Genomic DNA, 22,045 nt, shown 5'->3' on the forward strand with positions numbered 1-22,045 from the left:
TGCATAACTGATGCAAATAACGCATTTGTAACAGGCTCTATAGTCTCCCCGCTTGCGCACAGCTTCGGTACAGGTAGGGAGCCGGTATTGCTGTTCAGGACGTGCTGACAGGCGCATGCGCGAGCTGCTGTTTGCCTATTGGGCGATATGAACTTACTCGCGAGTGTACTTAAAGTGAGTGTTCTTAAACCGGGGTATGCCTGTACTGGAATAACAAAAACTGTCAACAGAAAGTTAAAGATCATTAGAAAAAGAAAGAATGCTTGTCATATTTGTTCTGGGTCAAAGTTGTGCAATATTGAAGGATGTGGATAACTAAGACTACTGAACACTTTAAATATAACGGCTGTACAGACAATTTTGCTTTAATGGTACGTTACTACAGTAATTAAGTCTCCTGGATATCCAGGACAACCTTGCACCCCACACACTGGATCTCATGCACTAAATCTAGTTAGTGATTCACTTGTACTAATGCTTCTTACTAGAATGGGATTTTCCACAGTAAGCGCAAAAACACTACTGTGGTTAAGTGGAAATCAATGAGACCTGTACTGTTATACATGACAATTCATTACACATCATACTATAAAAATAAAAAAAAGTATTGTAAAAAAAAGAACTTTGCAACTATTGATCCAGGATTGCCACATGCACAAGAAATCTCAGCTGTTTACACACACACACACACACACACACACACACACACACACACACACACACACACACACACACACACACACACACACACACAAATTTCTCAAAACTAGCAAACCCTAAAAACACTTTATTTGTAGGCTATATTGAGATTCTTTACTGTCAAAAATAATTAAAATGCAAACTATCTAATTTTGAACCGATATTTGATTATTTGAATTGCTTAAAAACCATGTATTGTAGAAGATGTAGGATATGTTCAACCTAGAACAGTGGTGCGCGAGACTTCTTGTTTGGCGGGAGTGGCTCACTTATGCCCGTTGCTATGGAGACGCATCATCAAATGACGCCGGGGGTCACGTGAAACCACGCACCATTTGAGGCTACATTTGATGTAAGGGGGGACGCGACGCAGGGGGAGGCGCAGTGCAGGAAGTTTGCGCATCCCTGACTTAAAAGATAGAGTCACAAAACCTTATGTCAGTGATCTACAAATAACTACAGATGCTTACAGGGGCAGTCCCACATAACTGGTCAAAAACAATGTGCCTAACAGTCATCACTATAATCTGTCTCCTTACAAGTCCTGTGGGACCCCATGTGCCCGGGAGATGCTTACCTAAAAAGGTGCTGCCGGTACTTCATGGAGGTTTAACCCTTATATAACGTATGTAGCTTTGGACATTTTTGTCTTTTGTTGTTTGCATTTGGCCACGCTCTGTAGCTCTCCTTTTTGACACAATATAGATGCTTTATAAATTATGTGGTGGGATATTGTGTGTTTATTGATTTTGATTTGCAGCTGATATCAGTTGTTTGGAGGTTAGTGGCCCCTCCACCCCCTCCCCCCCCCAGGGTTTAAGCTCGCCCCACCTCACTTTCCGAGTAGCAGTTTTTTTCATGTTCCTGTTTTTACGGTTCCAATATGGTCATTCTTCCGCTCACAGAGGTACATGAGATTTTTATCAGGTAGTTTTAGGACCTGCAGATTGGGTATGCCGTGACGTGGCTGCAGGCTTATAACGCTTTGGCCAAAGGGTTTAACTAAATGAGCCTTACTCATGACAATATCAGAACTGAAGTATTGCAGTATGTATTTTGTCACATTGTATGTAGCGCTGGGCATTTCTGTCTTTTCTTGTATAAAGCAAGTCAATAGGAAGTCTTGGTATTGGCCCACGTGATGCAAGAGATTAACCTCCATTTTGTTTATCCCGGAAGGGACTTTACCGGAGCCATCTTGGGAAGCAGGGGGTTTCCAGAGCTGAAATTAACGTGGCTCAGCTCCAGAGACCCCCTGCTACATGCAACAAATACAATGGGGTAGAAGAGTAGAGTGGGGAACGGCTCCTTTAAAAGTAAATTACATTTAAAACAATAAAAAGGCTATCAGGGCGGCCTGCTGCTTTGTGCTGGATACCAGGATTGCCACAAAAAGATGGTCTGTGTGTAACTAAAATAAATAAGTACTCATTTTAGTAACAGCACATATTCCACATAGTAGCACTGCAGAACAATATAATTTATTTTGTTCAAAACGCTCATCGCTCAAAGTAACCTCTGTTGACATATTCCTCTTGACAGCCTCCGACTGACTAAAACAGATTCTACTGCAAGCTTAGCAAAGCACAAGCCTATTAAAGGCTCTGCTGACACAGTTTCTACTACTATACATGACTAATAACCTAATCATTCTGCAGATAAAATCTCTGCCGTGGTCGCCTGGAGAAATACAGCCCTTTAGCTATGCTGGTTTACAAAATGTGTCTCCATTACTGTAACATCACTATAGGTTTTGTCAAGTGTACTGTACGTGCCATTTGTCCCAATGATGAAACTAGCCATTTGCAGTGTGCTATGATATGACAGCGAGAATACATTTGCTCATGTCAAAATGTTTACTTGAACTACTGTACGAATATACAGGTAACTACTTGGACACGGTGCCAGATTACTCGATCGTTTCAGCTGCGTCAACAAGTGCAGTCATGGCTACAAACTGTACTGCAATATGCAGAGTATGAAGCAGTTTACATTTCTCAATGTCGCAGCTAAAATTGCTTTATCCAAGAGCAGAACATAGAAACACCCAGTAAGATATGCACAAAAGAAAAAGTTACAATTTGCATAATAGACGATAAACGGGGAGATAGAACTGCACACAACTTTCATTTGATTCTAGGAAATAGTTCAGGATGCAAAGCAAGATGCTCAGGCATATAGAGCAGGTCTGGCTAAACCACTCGTGTATATAGGAACAGGAGAGTATGCAGCACATTAATGAAATAGCTCACAATTAGCTGAAAATATATAGGCTTTTTAATGAAGCTTAGTGGAAAATAGGAACAGAACGTTTCAAGGCAGCAGCCCTTTCATCTGATCACCCTTCAGGCCCGGAAATGTTATCTGTCTCTATTTGTCCACTAAACTTCATTAAAAAAAAAGCCTACAGTTTTGCAGCTGTGTTGTTTTATTAGTCTTGCATACATTCTCCTATTCCCGTAATAGAAGATATCAGTAGTCCCACCCTCTTACTTGGTTCTATATCAATCCTCAAGGGAAAAAGGCAAGAAGCCATTAAGTAGCTGGTTAACCAGCAATAACCAACACTCAGCTGACACACTGTGACTAAGCACATGACTCACACTAATCAATAACTCGCTCACACCACTGAATCACAAGGCGTTTTCCAAGCAATTCCAACCAATCAGAAATAAAAACATAGTAAAATGACAAGTTCTGTAAGTCATTAACAAACATTAAAATAAGCATTAGAAAACAGAAGTGCCCAATAAAGAAACCATATTGCATATATGGAAATGTGCGGCTATAAACCACTTTCAATTGGTTTTTTTACTCTGTTGCGCGGTTACCAGAAACACTTATTCAAAAGTAACCCACTAAAGAGGCAGTCCAAGCATTACATTTTTAGGGGGAGAATTTGTATTTATTTTTAACATCGGATTAAACAGGGCATCTCCGGAACTGAACCCCCATTTATTTCAGCTCCGGCGCATCCGCAGCCCCCCCCCCCTCACTTCTGAAGATACCTCCGTACGAGGTGCCAGTAGCCGCTCTGCTCAGATAGCAAGGTTCATATAATGGCCACGTTTCATAGCGGGGCAATAGGAATCCGTGACATCTGTTTTGGCTTCCTATTGACCCACGTGAAATGGGAGCTTTAAACCCCAGCCGGAGATGGTACCGGCACCACAAATGGAGGTCTGCATCTCTGGAAGCACGGGGGCCTCAGAGATCAAATTAACGGGGTTCAGCTCTGGAGACGCACCGCTTTTTTTCACGAAAAAATTAAAAAAAAAAAAAAAAAAACACAAACATTTATACATATACCTAAACATGCCCACACTACTTTCAACTTTACCTCATGCACATTGTTGCTTCTATGCCATCAGTCATGCTCCTAAAAAAAATACTTTTTCACTCATGCATCAAACAAGAGGTTAAAAACGGTGGCGACACTGGTTGCATATACCTGCATGTTTACATCTGTACACATTTCTCTAGTTTTATCTGATCTCTATTTTTGCAGTGTCGGGCAAGGCCTTTCCCTTTACAAACATCATTTCCCCCCTGGCATCTAGCGCCACATTTTCTTCAACACACCTGTCAAAAATGAATAGTACATTAAGTTAAGCGCTTTCTATGTTGAAGGTCACAGGAAAAGAAGTCTGCACCATGTGTCCAATAAGGAATATCAGGTAAACATTGGGTCAACCAGTCAATAGCCTACGGCACAGTAAATAGATTGTATACTTGTTGCAATGCAAACTACAGCTTAACAGTGTTACCTGGTTAGTGGGTTTCCGCTGAAGTCAGCCACTTGGAGTGCTTTGCAAAAAGAGATGCTTTCTGGAATTTCTGGGATATCTGCAAATCAAGCAAAATAGGGTTCAATAACATTATAATGATCGTTTATTGGTAAAGCACCAACATATTCCGCGGTGTGGTGCAATGGCATACAGAGATTTGATGATTACATAAACTGTTACATACAAATAAGGACGAACGTTCACAGACAGATACAAAAAGGTAATGTGGGCCCTGCTCGGGAGAGTTTCCAATCAATAAACATTAGTACATGTGAACAGATTATTGAGGATTGAATAGAGATTAAATACTGTACAAAATCACACATTTTCTTACTTTTCAATTTAGTTAAGGCACAGTTATGTTCAGATGAGATTCATTACTCTTACATGATCTGAATCAGCTAAACGAGTGAAGAAAATAGAAGGATGTGGAATACAGAACAAATAAACACACACATACGGTCATTTGTATTGTTTTATATTATCTATATCGGATCAACTAAAAAAAAAATGTAGTAAGGGTTAGTAGAAACAATAATATCTAAATACTCCCAAAGAACGAAAATAATGGGTTTTAGTTAATTTCATCCGATAGCAAGTATAATATTGTAGATATTAAAAAGTCCTTGAGGCATGGCAACGATAAATCTCTTTTCAGAACAAGTATTTTTCGCAAAATAAAAAGTAACAAAACGTAAGGGTGAGTAACTGCAGCTTATTTTTTAAAGCTATTCACATACATACCTATAGACTTATCTTTACATATATTGCAATGTGTTTTGCATCATTTATTTAAAGGAAGCATAAAACAGTTTTTATTGCACAGGTGTACATGGTACTCTACTACCACAACCATATTCGTTGTAGAATTAGAGTTTGAACTCCAACATGAAAAAACTTAGTGATAGCATATGCTTTGCATTGTGACATAAGTGTGTTTTTTCATCCTTGTGAACAGAGATGGGCAACATGTATTTGCAGATTTGGATCTGCCTCGGATTGGGCGGTTCCTCTGGTTCGCGGATTTCCACAAATCAGTCTCAAAAAGGGCAATTCATTGTTCCGGATTTTTATTTATTTAATCCTCGACAATCTAATCCTTGGATTCCGCAATCCGTTGGAGGATTTGTAGAAATTCTCCAACGGATTGCAGATCCTTAAAAATTCATGCAGATTGTATTCAATGGCGGATTTGGATTAATCTGCATGGATTGAAACGTGGAACAATCCGGCAACGGATTTTACACCGTAAAACGGATTTTGAAGGGAAAGCTCAGGAAATTCCGGGAAACGGATCTTGACCGTTTTGCCCTTCTCTACATGTGAACGCCATAGTAATTTTGTGTACAGAAAAAGCCATTTGCATTCTGTAGTACTTCCTCCTTGGTGAAGGTCACAATGTGAAGCAAACAAGAGGCTTGCTACATAAACGCACTCATTTTTCTGCACAAATTCAGGTTTGTCTGGCTGGTCTTTACTTCTTTTTCAAGATTCCCAAACTGAGTTTAGCAACCCAGAAAATGCTATTATATGCATAATACAATGTTACAGTCTCACATTCCTACGATAACCCACATTCTATCATCCTTTTAGGGAAATAAATCTTCCTTTTTGACTTTGAAAACATAGCCAGCAGTATTGAACTATGAGTTTCCACTTGTCAGAATAATTTATTTTATAGTCAAACATAATGATTTGCAACTTGGCTGCTTGACTTTGATTGGATTAAATTCAAATCTGTTTGCATGGATTTACTAAATATCTTACTGTAGATCAAAAGAATGTTCATAAAGTTGTGGTTACAGCTGCAAAAATGTACACTTTAAAAAGGCACATCATTGCACTTTTTACATACTGTATACGCAAACTATTTGTAGCTCACACTTGTATATTTCCTGTGTTTCTCACAATTTAAATGTCACTGTAAGCCAAGATGTTTGTGTTCTGTATGCATGGTTTTCAAGTGGACCTGGAAAGTATTAGTGAATACATATTGTTACTTCCCTTTCCCATACTAAACCTTCTTGGTAACGTATTCATGTCCACGGTTTTCATGCAGATTTATTAGTTTAAACTAGAAAATAAGGGATTTTTTTTACTACTTCAGATACATTGCTACAGTTCAAACAGAGATAGAAATTTGAACACTGCTGGCATATTTATTCAGAGGTGGCTAGCATTTCTAATTTTGAGACTCGGCATCCAAATAACTCAATATATTGAAATAACACGTTTTTACATTTTTTTCTCCATACTTAGAAAGAAACACGTATATTCAAAAGAAAGTTTACATTTGTTTTGTGTGCGTTTCTTTTTCAGCCAATGCACCAGAAGTGGAAGATTAATATTTTTGTTCCACAGACTCTCCACTGTCAATGCACCAAAGGTTATGTTGTGGAAGGTTTTAATGAACACATTGAGTTATAGATGTTCTACTGATTTAAATATGTCCTGAGAACAGGAGAACATTAAATCTCTTTAATGGAAACTCATACATTATTTAGTACATGGTGTTTGCCATTTATAAAAGGAGTGCATCGTTTTCATCATTAACAAGTTAACCAAATCAAAAGAGGTGCATTATACAGTATGTTTAAATACATATAGTATTGTATTAAAGATGTTCCATCATTAGAACTCTCAAAATGACATCCTTTTTAATATTCAAACTGATAAACAAGCACACCTTCCAACTAACTCCAGGCAAACTATGTGACATTCATTTATATGGTCATGTTTCAAACGTTGGTGTCATACAGTAGGATCTAAAGCAGGGGTGGGCAACCTATTTTTCAATTTAGCCACAGGTGTGGCGAATTAGAAGTGAAAATAGCCACACCATGTAAGAATTGAGGTATTAGGTTGCGCATGCGAAAATTTAAAACACACATTGTTTGAACAAGTTTATTGAAAACATGAACATTTTGACTACTCTGTTACAACTGCGTCAGACGCAAATGATGAAAACACACATACCCACAAACACACAGCCAGGCACACACACAGTCGGTGGGGTGGTATGTTATTTATATATTCTCAGTCCCCCCCACCCCCTTCATCTCATCCCCTCCAAAATCCATGATCAGTGGCACAGCCAGGACGTGACTGGGTACAAAACAAAGATAAAAGCAGCCATTGCCAGCTGCCCGCACGCAGCCACACACACCCAGCCAGCCAGCCAGCCAGCCAGCCAGCCACACACACCCAGCCAGCCACACACACCCAGCCAGCCAGCCACACACACACACACCCAGCCAGCCACACACACACCCAGCCAGCCACACACACACAGCCACACACACAGCCAGCCACACACACACACAGCCAGTCACACACACACACACACACACACAAACAGCCAGTCACACACACACACACACACACACACACAGCCAGCCAGTCACACACACACACACACACACACACACACACACACACACACACACACACACACACACACACACACACACACACACACACACACACACACAGCCAGTCACACACACACACACAGCCAGTAACACACACACACACAGCCAGTCACACACACACACACACCCAGCCACACACCCAGCCAGACACACACACACATATACACACACACCCAGCCAGACACACACACACCCAGCCAGACACACACACACACATAAACACACCCAGCCAGACACACACACATACACAGCCATGGTGAGTCAAGCAGGTTATATGTTCATTAATTAGAAAGAAAATTAATACACCTAAATGCAAAAATACAAATCAGTGCACTGTTACAGAACAGTTTAAAATGCACACCTTTGCTGTAAACTTGAAGCAGGGCAACCAGTTATTAGTGAAGCAGGAGGAGGACAGCCAGAGAGGAGTCAGGAATCAGAGGAGCGTGGCGCCGCAGTGGAGGATCAAGTATATCAGTGCAGACAAGGAACACTTCCGGGTTGGGGGTACATGGAGTGCTCAGGCGCGCACTCACTACATGCTCCACCACAGGTGTCTTCTGACTGCTGCTCGGCCCCTGCTTCATTCAAAAACTGCGGCGTGCTCACGCATGCAGGGGGAGTGCTCGCGCATGCAGGGGGAGTGCTCGCGCATGCCGGGGGAGTGCTCGCGCATGCCAGAGGAGGGGGGACTCGCGCTTGGGAAAAAACTTAAAGTTACTCAATTCGCCACAGTTTGACTGCTAATTCGCCACAAATGGCGAATGGCGACAGGGTTGCCCACCCTGGATCTAAAGAAAGCCCATCCAGATCACTATTCTACTGTTGACCAGCAGTCTATTTCTAAATAACCTTAGAGTAACACAGCTATCTTTTTAGGTAGGGCCTAAATATTCAATAAATTACCAATGTCTGCACAAGCTAAAATAGTCAATGTAACCTTGTGCATCTTTAAGCACATGAAAACAGGGCAGTAGTGAAGTAAAACTTAATAAAAAAAGGTCCATGCATAGTGAGATTTTTTTTTCCCGGTTAGGTTTTCTTTTGCTATAATTAAGACTTGTATTTTCCTTTGATACTTTAGAAAGACTGGGTGGCATTTACACAGAGCGAGTTACACACAGGATCCAGGCTTGTGTTTATTGACATGGCAAGAGGATGTCATATACAATAAACTCAGATTTACAGGTCCCTGTTACTTTGGTGATTATATCAGGAGCTCAGAGGCTACTCCACTTCAAGTATGGAATTGAATGAAGATTTGGACTCCAATGGGAGCTTCAAGATTTTCTCTCAAGTCCTAGCAATTTCCTAACCTACTCAAGCCACTCAAGAAGCAGACCTTCAGGGCTCTCTATATTACAGCAAGGTTCTCTGCTATTTAACCCTGAATTAGTCACAACGTGTTTCTTGTGTTTAACATTTGTTAGAACTAGATTAACGAGACCTCTTGTAATGTTTTTAGATTGATACTTTGTGCACAAGTACATTGACTGTATAACCCTGTTCATTTAACATAACCATGTATGCATGCCCAGGACATACATGAAAACGGGAGGTAACTCAATGTATTACTTCCTGGTAAAACATTTTTATAAATAAATGTTGTATTATTACAATGTGCCAAATCAAATAGGTTTAATATTTAACGAACAGAAATGCCCCCCCACCCCCCCAGAGTAAGGCTGAGCTTATAGTGCAGGCTACATTGACGCGACGCGACAGGTGACGTCACCAAAGTTGTAATTCAGTGTTTGCGATGTCGCTGGCTGCAAGTGGCGGTGACGTCAGGCTTGTTGCAGTCTCGGTGCGGCCATCGCAGTAAATATCAAAATCTATTGACTTCAGCCAATTTGGTCGCGATGTCGCGCCATCGCGGTTATGCCGACAATAGGCACACGGATCCCATCTACTTGTTTTGATGCAGCATGCCGTCGATGTAGCCAAGACTATAGCGCTTATAGTGCCTTGCGATGGCGACACGACATTGCTCGAAAACAAATACATTTACTCCGTTGCCAGCGCTTATAGTAAGTGCGACAAAGCGGGACTATTTGATTTTTTAGAGACAGTCGCCACATGTGACTGTCTCTAAACCAGAGACCCCGGCCCGCCTCCTTTGGTGACATCATTGGCTAAAAACCAAATTACAACTATCGCTAGTTGCGACGGCATCGGTCGCGTCGCCAGCACTATAAGCGCGGCCTTAGGCGTACAAAATTGAAATTATTTGTATACTGCAAATTGATAACTATGTATTCCCTACTATGCTCGGTATAATAACCTCTCTGACCTCACACGTCACAGCACACACCATACTTTGCACAGAAAACAAGCCAAAGATTTTGGGAAGATAATACCTCATGTCACATTATAAGAAACACTCAAGACTTCCAGTAACAAAGCGCTACAATAAAACAAAAACAAGCGCACTTTAGTTAGTCCAGATACTCTGGTCAGGGGTGGCAAGCTCCAGTCTACAAGGGTCATCAACAGGTCAGGTTTTAAGGCTATCACTGTTTTAACAGAGACACCAGTGCTGACGCAGGGATATCATGAAAACCTGACCTGTTGGTGACCCTTGAGGACTGGAGTTGGCCACCCCTGTCCTACAGCATACACTGTCTGAACATGTGAAGAACAAAAGAGTTAGACCATCTTACCTGTGTCACACTATAAACATACTGAAAGCCAATGCAGAACATGCCAGACGCAGCATAATCCTGCTGTCCAGCGACGGACAGATTTTATTTTCTGCAAGCAGTGATAATCTTTGCCTGCCTTAAAGCGGCAATCCTGTGAGATTTGTGCTCATTTTTTGTTTTACTCAGGATTGAAGCTGAACCCCATTCATTTCAGCCACGGGGACCCACTGCTTCCGGAGATATTTACCTCTGTAGTAGGTAATAATAATATTCTTGTATAGCTCTGCTAGTTTTATGCAGCGCTTTACAGAGACATTTTGCAGGCACAAGTCCCTGCCCCGTGGAGCTTACAATCTATGTTTTTTGGGTGTCCGAGGCACAGGGAGATAAAGTGACTTGCCCAAAGTTACAAGGAGCTGACACCGGGAATTGAACCAGGTTCCTCTGCTTCAAACTCAGTGTCAGTCAGTGTCTTTACTCACTGAGCCGCTCCTTCTCCCTCAGTGCCAGTCAGTGTCTTTACTCACTGAGCCGCTCCTTCTCCCTCAGTGCCAGTCAGTGTCTTTACTCACTGAGCCGCTCCTTCTCCCTCAGTGCCAGTCAGTGTCTTTACTCACTGAGCCGCTCCTTCTCCCTCAGTGCCAGTCAGTGTCTTTACTCACTGAGCCGCTCCTTCTCCCTCAATGCCAGTCAGTGTCTTTACTCACTGAGCCGCTCCTTCTCCCTCAGTGCGGTACCCGCTCTGCTCGGCTACCAGGGATCACCTAATAGCCGCTGTTCAAAGCTCCCCGCACCCACGCATGCCAATAAGAAGCAGTGACGCATCGGGTTCGGCCTCCTATTGGCGCAGGAGCAATAAAAACGTAAAAGCCCAACCGGAGTGTCACGGGAGACCAGGACTAGTACCAGGGCTCAATATCGCCAGACAGAACACGAGAGTTTATAAAATTAATTTATTGGAAAAACATATCCCCAACTATACAACACACACAAACATCACACATACCCAACTGGGGAATACCCTGCCTAACTAGTTGCAGGGACCTACTTGCAGAGATTTCTCCTGTTCTCTCTTTGCCAAGTGCCTACAGGACTGGTTTTCAGACCGGAGACCAGCACTGGAGTGGACACTGCAGTTTCTCCCTGTTACAGCAACACCTATGTAACTCTATGCAGGCTCTGTCTGCTAGGGGTCTCCCTCCCCACCTTTTTATACACTTAAAACATAATATTACAACACTCAGGGCCAGGAGCTGCCTACATTCCCAGGTCCTGATTGGTGGGTAGAACTGCAACATAACATTTGCAACAATTCTACTGCAAACATATTAACCCCTGATTCCTGAGGTGCTGGAAATATATAATATATATATATATATATATCATACAATACCAATGTATTACTGACAGGCAGGGGTAATGGCAGACTTAACCTTTATTAACAGCAGCCATATTTCCCCCTACCGTCACACGGAGCAGCTACTGGCACCTACTATGGCGGAAAGTATCTTCCAGAAGCAGGGATTCCCCGGTGCAGATTAGTGGGGTTCAGCTCCGGAGACCCCTGCTTCATTCCTGGGTTAAAAAAAAAGTAAAAATTAAAAAGAGGGTGTTTTTTTTTAATCAACTTGGATTGCTGATTTAAAAGCAGTAGAACAATAAAGTCTGCCCCACTATTAACGCTGCTGGCATGGATAAAGAAACAGAATGACCTCAGATGGTTTCTGCTCTTCAGTACATACAGTACTTTCTAAATAAACGTGAACAAAGAAAGTGTAATCTAGAAATCTGCCTTGTTTCTTTCCCAACAGTCAACAATATTTTCTTCAAGCAGCAGACAAAACTCACTGTCGCGTTTGACAGATGCTGTGGGGCTGCTTTCCCATGCCAGGGAAGATGCAAGTACCCTTCAAATGACATTTAGAAGCACCCCCACAGCATATTAAAACTGGGCCTGTGTGTGCCATGTTTTGTTCTTGTGAAGGGGGGACATGAACAATGTTTCTACTACAGTTACAAATAATGATTGATTTCTCAATCTACCCAGACAAATGTATTACCGTAGCTCTTTAGTTGATTTGGAAAAACTGCATTTTGTACACACGATAAAACAGCAATACTTTTAAACTTTATTTTTCTTTATTATTTTATATGTAAAGCATGTGACACTGTATAATTCTACATTCTTACCTAAAATGGCAATTGTTTGGTGCTCCTGTTATAAATCTGTAACACTCCTGATTGTGTGACTAACATAATGGCAGCTTCAGTCAGTGTAACTCAGCAGCTACAATGTATCCTTATATTACTAAGGTAACCCTATCTATTGTTACAGTTTCTAGTTCAAACTGGTGGGAATATTGGCAACAAATGATCACAAACAGTAAGGTGTTGCAAAGATCTTGCACTGCTCAGGAAGGAGGTTAAAAGCTGCTATACAAATCAAAAGATGCTTTAAAACTCATTAAACATGGCATTAACTGTTTAATAAAAACAAAAAACAGTCACTATTTAAGAAATAATTCCAGAAGAACAGGGCATTACTGGCCAATAATGCCCTAGCTGGAAGTGTTGAAGGACCGAGGCGAAGCCGAGAGACTTTAACCCAGCCAGGGCATTATTGGCCAGTAATGCCCTGTTCTGAGGGGATTATTACTATTATAGGCTAAATGTCAGCTTATTTTAATTTTTTTCATAAAAAAAGATACACTTTTGTTGTCATATTGATTTTTATCAGCAGGATGGTCTACATTCTTATGCTTTTACTGCAAGTTTATTAAAAGGAAATTGTACATACAGATGCAGCAGCACCTCTCTCTACACACAAACACACTCTGCAAGCCACTCCCCCTATTTAAACAAACACTCTGCAGTCCCCCCTACAAACTGTGCAGCCCCCTCCTCTACACCCACAAAACACAAACACACAAACACACTGCAGACCCCTGTAAACCCACAAAACTGCAGACACACATACAAACACACTCTGCAGCCCTCCTCAACCACTGACACCCACACACCACTACAGCCCCCCTCTACACCCACAAAACAACTGCAGACACCAACAAAACAGACCGCTGCCCCCCTCTATATCTACACCCACTGCAGCCCCCCTGTAAACTCACACACAGCAGACACAGACACAAAACACTCTGCACCTCTCCACCCACAAAACACACACTGCAGCCCCCCTCTGCACCCACAACACACATATTCCAGACACACACAAAATTAACAAAATAGACTCTGCCACCTCTACATCCGCAAAACCCACACCAGCAGCCCCCTCCCTACACCCACTGCAGCCCCCCTGTAAACCCACACACTGCAGACACACACCAACAAAACACTCTGCACCCCTCCTCCACCCACAAAAGACACACTGCAGCCCCTCCTCTACACTCACAAACCTTTCCCTTCATTCTCCTGTGAGGAGCTCTCTGCAGGCAGGGCGGGGGAGGTGTTGGTGCCTTCTGTCCAATCACCTCCCGTGTCCAAGTGCTGATCTCACTCTTTGTGAATGAGAACTGAAAACTGATTGGCTGAAAAACTTGGCACGGTGCCAATAATTCCGGGCCATTACTAATTGGATAATGCCCAGAATTTTAACCAATCAGCGAGTAGGGATTTCAATAATGCCCGGAATTTAACAGTTTTAGACTAAAATATCCAGTAATACAGAACTGGGGTTTTTTTTGGTAACGGAAGATTTCACGTTTTACTGCTTTTAATTCCTTCAACTGTGTTTGATCCTGTAACACAGGGGTGAGCAAACTTTTTAAGCCGAGCCCCCCTTTTTATCCATGAAATTTCTCGGGCCTTACCTGCCTGATGTAATCAAAATCACATGGGAAACGAAAAAAAAAACCTTTATTAAACGGTATACAATGTAAATACAAATATGTCTAAAGCCGCGCGTATAGTGCCCGCGACGGAGACGTGTGACGTCACCCGTCGCTGCTAGCGAAAGTTGTATTTCGCTTTGCGCCGGCGACCAGGCCATTGATTGGTTCAGGGGATGTCACATGAGGCGACAGCCCCTGAAAAATCAAATATTGCCGGCTTAAAAAAAATCGCGTCACGCTTACTATAAGAGCACACGGCGGCGACAATGCATTTGTTTTCGGGCGACGTTGCGTCGCCGGCACTATAAGCGCAGTCTAAATACTTACATACTTCAACAGCTCGCTCTTGCAAAATTAGGCAGCGTCCACGCTGCCGCTGAAAGCGGTGACATCACCAACTCACCAAGCATGAGCGCAGGGTGTCCTGCATAATTTTGCAAGCACGAGTGGGGAAGTGTTTTCACTTTTTTTCCCCCCCATTATTTCTGTACATTCATAGTATGATTGATTTAGTGGCAGCCGACCCTTTCACTTGCAGAGGATCGCAGCGAAGCAGGTTGCCAGCGGAGGAGAGCAGGAACACAGCTCTATTGTAGGGCAGACACCGGAAGCAGGGGCCTTTGACATCACAGGGCTCGCGCGTGCTCCTCCCTCATACCTCCGAATCACGTGGCCGCCATCTGCACTATCCTGTTCGGCCGCCCGGGCACATCTTCGGCTGCCCGCCCGCGCACATCTTCTTGGCCGCCCGCACACATCTTATTCGCCTGCGCTTCCAGGTTTTGCCGCATGCGCCCACACAATCACAGACAACAAACTCAACCCCCCCCCCACACACACACACACACACTCAACCCCACACACACACACTCAACCCCCCCACACACACTCAATCAACCCCACACACAATCAAACCCACACACACACTCAATGAAACACACACACATCTGGTGGTGGAGGGAGGGAGTAACTAAGCCTGCTCAGGTCCCCCCATGTGCTGCTGAAAACGGGCGGGTAACAGAAAAGAGGAGGAGGGGATGTCTGTGTGCAGGGAAGGCCCCGCAGCAAGGCCCCGCCCCCTCTGCAGGCAGACACAGCAGGGAAGCAGCCTCAGCACGGAGCTTCTGGCCGCCCGTGCACAGCTCTGCCCACCCCCAGGTTTCCCCGCACGCAGCCCGTGCCCCCCCTAAATAATCTTGCGCCCCCCCAAAGGGGCGCGCCCCCCAGTTTGCGCACCGCTGCTGTAACAGATGCATTAAAAGAAAAAACACACTTCCCACCCAGCAGGGGACATGTATGTCAGAATTAACCAATTCCTTCATTCATTGCCAGAAGGGCAAGTAACCAAATCGGACTAGTATTTCTAATTATCCTCTGGGACATCCTTAGGCTAAGGCCGCCGTGCACGCACGACGGGGTGCCTGGAGGCGCTAGTAACCTGCATCAGTGCAACCTTGTGGACTCCAGGAAACTCGCGACAGGGAGGAGTGACTGAGGTGCGGCAATGGCATCACACGGCTGGTTCGTCCTCATTGGCTGGAACGCCGCCATTGTGACCAATTCTCGGCCGCTGCACCAAAAAGACAAAAAAAAATTTTGGCAACGGCAGTCATGCATCGCGCCTTCTGGGCGCACACACACCGACGGTGGCCTGTCCCATAGAGGGCTGTACCTTGTGTGCGGCGCGCACGCCGTCGCGCACAGCCGCAGCCACCGGGGACGAAGCCTTAGGCTACAACCCTGGTGTCGGCACTACACACGCGCCTGCCAGGCTGGCGGCGCATGCAGCTCTGTTCCCCGGTCTGTGCAAAGCTGCAGGGGGAAAGACGGGGGGCGTGGCAGGGGGGGCGGCCATGATGTCACCCAGTATGTTCGCCCTCATTGGCTGATCTGCCGTGCGGCTTGGCCAGCACTCCATCGCCAGTTCTGAAGATAGTTTAACTGTTCAGAAAAATCTGGCTGCCGTAGCGGACCCAGCCATTGAGGAGCGGTTCTTGTCCCTGCATCACACGCTGCAGCAGGGACCTAGCCTTAGTTGCAAAAGCTTGGAAACCAGCCCTGATCGGCACTCTGACACTCCTCCCAACCCCCCTGCTGTGACACTCAGTCTGTATAAAGAAGGGGGGGAACAAGTATTTGTTTCTGTTCAACTTTTGCTCAAGGAATTTTAAAGCAAAATAGACCATTTAATATTCTAGATCTCTTACAATAATATTTTTACCTTGGGTTATTAAAAAAAAACAAAAAAAAAAAAACAAATCTAGACAACGTAATATATGAAAGACCGGATTGGAACTATATAGGATATAGTGTAAATAAATAATAAATTACAAAATGACCGATGCCCTTGAAGGAGTGCCCACTGAATGCTGCTGCTGCTGCTGCCATCATAATAAAACGGAGAAGAGCTGGCTCCAGCCTCCACATGTACAACACACTTCAAAATCAGAGGCCACAGTAAGCATGCCTGCGATTACACAACTACACCCAAAATTATCAAATAAAGTGGCAGTTCACCCTGTAAGTTAAAGTTTTACTTATTTGTTCGCTGCCAAAGTGGAGCTTTTTTTTATTTGCTCTAGAACCTTCCACAACCCATCTTACTTATTGTCCATCGTCATCTTGTTGGTTAGAGCGGCATTTCATTCACAATCCTGTGTGTGTTTCGACCAGTTGTGCAGTATTGGATAACACTTGCTACTTTTCCCCCCACTCGTTATGTTCCTTGTAATGATTGTTAAAGTATTAAGGTTCCTTGGGTTTCTATAGCAACCATTTAGGAAGCCGTAGCACTTCCTCTTTTGAAATGGGCGACCCTACAGCGAGCCCGGGAAGCAGTAACTCTGCCAAATGAACACTGCAGAATGGATCGATGGGCAGCGAAGATTAATGCATTGCCATAAAAAGGGATAGAACCGCATTTATTTAAAACAATCATTTACACAAAACAAAGGGGGATTTTTTCAGTGTGGCAGTGGATAAACAATGTGCCTGTATATACATAATCGTTTCCAAATTTAAAAATACTAATAGTTGTTCGATTTCTCAACTCAAGCTATAAAATATGCCAATATAACTTTTGCACTAGGAAGGACTGCCCATTTGTTAAACAATAAAAACAGACATACCAATGTAACTGGTTTCCTTAAACGTATTCTACATTGCATGTCGCAGTTGTTTGGACAATATAGAATTATCACCGTGGTCAATTTAAAAGTTGGTGTTACTCTTTAATGGACAAATTGCGTCTAAAGTGTTTCTAAAATCTGGGGTTTCTTCTGCTTTAAAAAACTGTTGACCATCCACACACATTCTCCAATCCAATGGCCTTGTATTCACTTACTGTTTGTCAAACGGTTGCTTCAGTTATTAATTTGCTGCTACCAGCTCCTCTAAACGGATTATAAAATTAAGGCAAAATCAGATGTGTTGTTTTTCAACACATCCTCCTCAGTTGTGAAGCCAGTAAGAGAAGCCATCTGACTTCCACAAATAAACAAAGGCAAACAATAATTGATCAATACATAACCATTTCAGATATAGATTGCATTTTAAAATTAACAGATTTTTATGTTTTCAAGTTATGCTGCTACCTGTAAAACAGCGATCCTGACAAAATAATAGAGAAATAATGTTTGTTTTTTTATAACTCTGGGAACATCATAGCTTCTGAGATACTCTATTGTGTACTGGTGTTCTCTCTGAATGTTTAGATTGGCAACCAATAGGCAGCCACAACGGATGATATTGCGACTTCGTATTGGCTCGTGGGAACCTCAATTTGGTTCCCCTACCTACAGGAAGCAAAGAAGGGTGAGTAGCCGTGTTGGTCTTTAACAAAGGAGGGAGAAAGCATAGGTGGTAAGATACCTTTTATTATTTTACCTCGAAGGACCCCCGAGAGGTTTGAAAGCTTGTAACATATCAACTATTTGTAGGTCCAATAAAATGTATCATACCACCTACTCCCTCTCCCTCCTTCGTAACTACTATTGGAAGCAAGAACACCAGTAACTGCATCAGGAAATAGTGGGAGCTAAAAATTGCCTGGTTAATCTCAAGAGTACCTCCCCCCAATCCCCCCCCCCCCAGTTCCAATACTGTAAAAAAAAAAAAGGACAAATCATTTTAAAACAATGACAATACTTCTCAAGTAGCCAGAATTGCTTCTTTAACCCAGTACTATAAATAAATGTGCATGTAACACTGTACTGTATCAGAAATCTGTGGACTCACCATTTCGAGACACATCAAGCTCTACCAATTGCATAAAGTTTGCTATCTCCGGAGGAAGCCGCTGAATTTCATTATCACTAAGACCCAGCTTTCGTAACTTCACAAGTTGGAAAAATTGCTGAAACGTAAAAAAAAAAAAAAATAATGAAATAAAGGTAAAGAATTAAGTGCATGAAAAATTAAGTGAATGTACCCTGTGATTCTGTATGCCAAATACACTGATTTAATTACTTAAACACACATTTTCTTCCTTTTCTGAACTATTTAACAAATTATAATTATATGGGAACAAATAGTATTCAAATATGTTACGAGTTTTCCCAAAGACCAAAAGTCTAATTTTTAAACACTCACGCTACTAAAACATCTAACAAGTGCCAGATCCTTACTTAAAACCATTGTAAATTCCCTTCACCTTACTGTATGTTGCGTACACTATGTCCTTATACCAAGTAATATTTAACATTGTAAAGTGCAGTTACTGAAATCCTATTAATCTCCTTTGCCAACTAATATCCATGCACTGACCTCACTCTTCTCTGCCCTCCTAAGCAATCAATAAAAAGGCACACAATATACCAATGACATTAAAGCTGCAGTTCAAGCAATATCCTACATGTGTGTTTTTTTTTTTTTTTAATAAATCAGTTCTGTAGTAAGAAAAAATACTTTTAGCATTTTCTGTTTTAAAAAAAAAACAACTTTGAAAGACCAATTTTCTTGTATTCTATTTTAACAAGCATGCTTGTTCCTATAGCAACCAAATTTCATTCCCCATATTTAAAGATGTCGCCAAACTTTGCCGATCAATAGACAGACAACGAATTGACCGGCAGCTATGCAGTTCTTTAGGTAAGTAGAGATTGCCCACATGAAACTATTGAAGTAAAAAAAAAAAAAAAACTGGAGCTTGAACTGCAGCTTTAAGTAGTATGTGTTTAACAAAGCTAAAATGCAAGTACTATAAGCATGTATGTCCTTATTTATATAGCACCATTAATGTACATAGCACTTCACAGCAGTAATACACATGATCATATAACTAACAACAGCTACAAATAACAGATCATGGGAAGAAGTGTTTCAGACATAATAGTAACATTTAGGAAGAGGAGACCCTGCTCCGAAGAGCTTACAATCGAATTGGTAGGTAGGATGAACGTAAAGAGACAGTAGCAGGGAATTCTGGTACGAGTGTCTGCAGGGGGCCAAAAAAGCACTTTTTTTTGTAAATGGAGCCGTTTTAGTGCTATTCCTTAAAACTGCATTCAATAAATGTTGCATTGGAGATCAATATTCATTATACATCTAGTAACATTTTAGACAAGAAAGTCAACATTTTTAATACAATGTATAATAGTCAGAAAGATAACTGTATGAGAAAAACAATAACTTAGATTGCAAGCTCTTTGGGGCAGGGACGACTTTTGCAAAGGTTTACTTTTTGGTCTGAAGCGTATTATGTCTTCGTATATATGCCGCTTGTATTACTGCTGTAAATCGCTATGTACATGGATGGCGCTATACAATTAAAGACATACATACAATGACATCTAACAGTCTCACTTTATGTAGATTGCAGCAGACACACATGAAACAAATAGTTCCCACCGGAAAGCCTACAAATAGGCCGTTGGATTCTATTAACATTTTAAAGCACAAGACTAAAAAAATCAATTTAAAAAGGTGCAATCCAACATTGCTGGCCTAAAAATCAAATCTAAAACAATCTAATTGGACACCTTAAACAATTCTAGCATGCTACAACCAAACATTTAGGGGGTTTTGTACCTTTGGAAATTAATTACAAACTGCATTTATTAGGGGTCTCTGAATGAATGAGTGTTCGTCGGTTACTGCAAGTGTTTTTTTTTTTACCTTTGGTCTACCCTGCTCTAGGCTGAGGGCCAATAAAGGTAAAGGGAGGGGTAGAGAAGGGGCTCTGGATGTGCAAGCATTTGCAGAGTGATATTAGACAAAAAGGGGTAAGCACCCCCCCCCCCCCCCCGCAAGCCTTGGCTCACCACGTTTACACTGCACTAAGGATGTGCCTGCGATACATGGGTTCTGGCCGCCAGAGGCCATACCAGGTAAGTCATTGGAAAAAGGCCGACAGGGCTGACCACTCAATGGGCCCAATCAAAATGGAAGTGGAGCCCACTCCACTTCCGTGTTCATTGTTGTTTGGCAGATGTCACCCTCATTAGTACATTTGGACCCTACAAGAGATTACCCTTAATTAATCCGTACATATAGATTTTTCCTATCAACTTCCATATGCCCGAATCGCCTAATTTTTTTCATGTACAGTACCCTATTCCCAAATTATGTGTAAATAACTTTCATTACTTTTGAACCTTTATACATACAATGGTAGGAAATTACAGCAGGGTCCCTTGTGGTGAAAACAACCAGCCTTTAATATCCATACAGAATATCAATCTTATTCTTGTTTTCATTACATAGAGGACCCTCCCATGTTTGAATACGACCCTCTCTGCAATAATTTGATGTAGCAGCACCTTCTCATCACCCACACATCTCGACAGCAAAGTTTACTTTATCTGACTTAAAGACAAACCATGCCTCTGCCGCATTAGAACATTTTAGTCTATACAATAGCACATCTTATTTATTTTACAGATTCCTTCCAGATTGAGATACTTGACAGTCATGTCCTCCCACAGTATATTATCAACGGAGTGTGCAGATAGACCCATTCACTGCTGATCTAACGTGACAGTACTGCAACTCTTCTTTTGGCTTTCCTGAGGATGATAGTACTGATCAAAGTCTTGGTCTCATATGAATTGAGAGCAGAAATTATGTTCACTGTTCACGGTCAAGTAATATTGCCAAAAAACAAGAATTGGGCGATTTTCAGACATGTTCGTTTTTAGAAGTCATTAGGACAATTCACAAATGTATGCTTCATTGCCACTGTAGCTACAGAGCATATTTACTCAAAATCATTGAAGAAACAATGCCACCTATTTAACCCCACTTTGTATTTAAGGAATGTAGCTGAATCGCACCATTTTAGGCTCTAGGGAACGTGGGTTACCAACAGGCCGAGATGGGGGCAGCGAGGGAAGCCATGCAAACCTAATAGGCCAAGGACACTCAATTGGATATACAAGATGACCTACGTATAATAAATGTGAGCTTGTGCCTAAGAGATAATAAATCTGCTGTTTATTCATTCAAAGTTCCTAGCGTCCATCATTGCTTACCAACACCAAGCCTGCACCCTGAACAAGGTAATGCATCCTGAGTAGCCATAACAGACACTGGCGTGAACCCCAAGAGTCAGGCATGCGTGTGTGTGTGTGTTTTATTCATGCACCTGCACCATGCTGATGAACATTACTTAGTAGAACCGAAGCGTTGGAATTTCTATT

General features: G+C 42.3%; 1 protein-coding gene across 1 annotated transcript in view; it reads right to left on the bottom strand.

The window, feature by feature from the left end:
• The window catches only part of LRRC1 (leucine rich repeat containing 1), a 170,474-nt gene that overhangs the window by 72,732 nt on the left and 75,697 nt on the right, over positions 1-22,045 (bottom strand). Inside the window, exons 2-3 of the mRNA XM_075598172.1 lie at positions 18,645-18,762; positions 4,467-4,545 (exon numbers count right to left, since the gene is read on the bottom strand). Of these exons, the coding sequence (XP_075454287.1) occupies positions 4,467-4,545; positions 18,645-18,762 (197 nt within the window). The remainder of the gene's footprint in view (positions 1-4,466; positions 4,546-18,644; positions 18,763-22,045) is intronic.

Source organism: Ascaphus truei, chromosome 4, assembly GCF_040206685.1.
Source record: "Ascaphus truei isolate aAscTru1 chromosome 4, aAscTru1.hap1, whole genome shotgun sequence".
In the NCBI taxonomy this organism is placed as follows: Eukaryota; Metazoa; Chordata; class Amphibia; order Anura; family Ascaphidae; genus Ascaphus; species Ascaphus truei.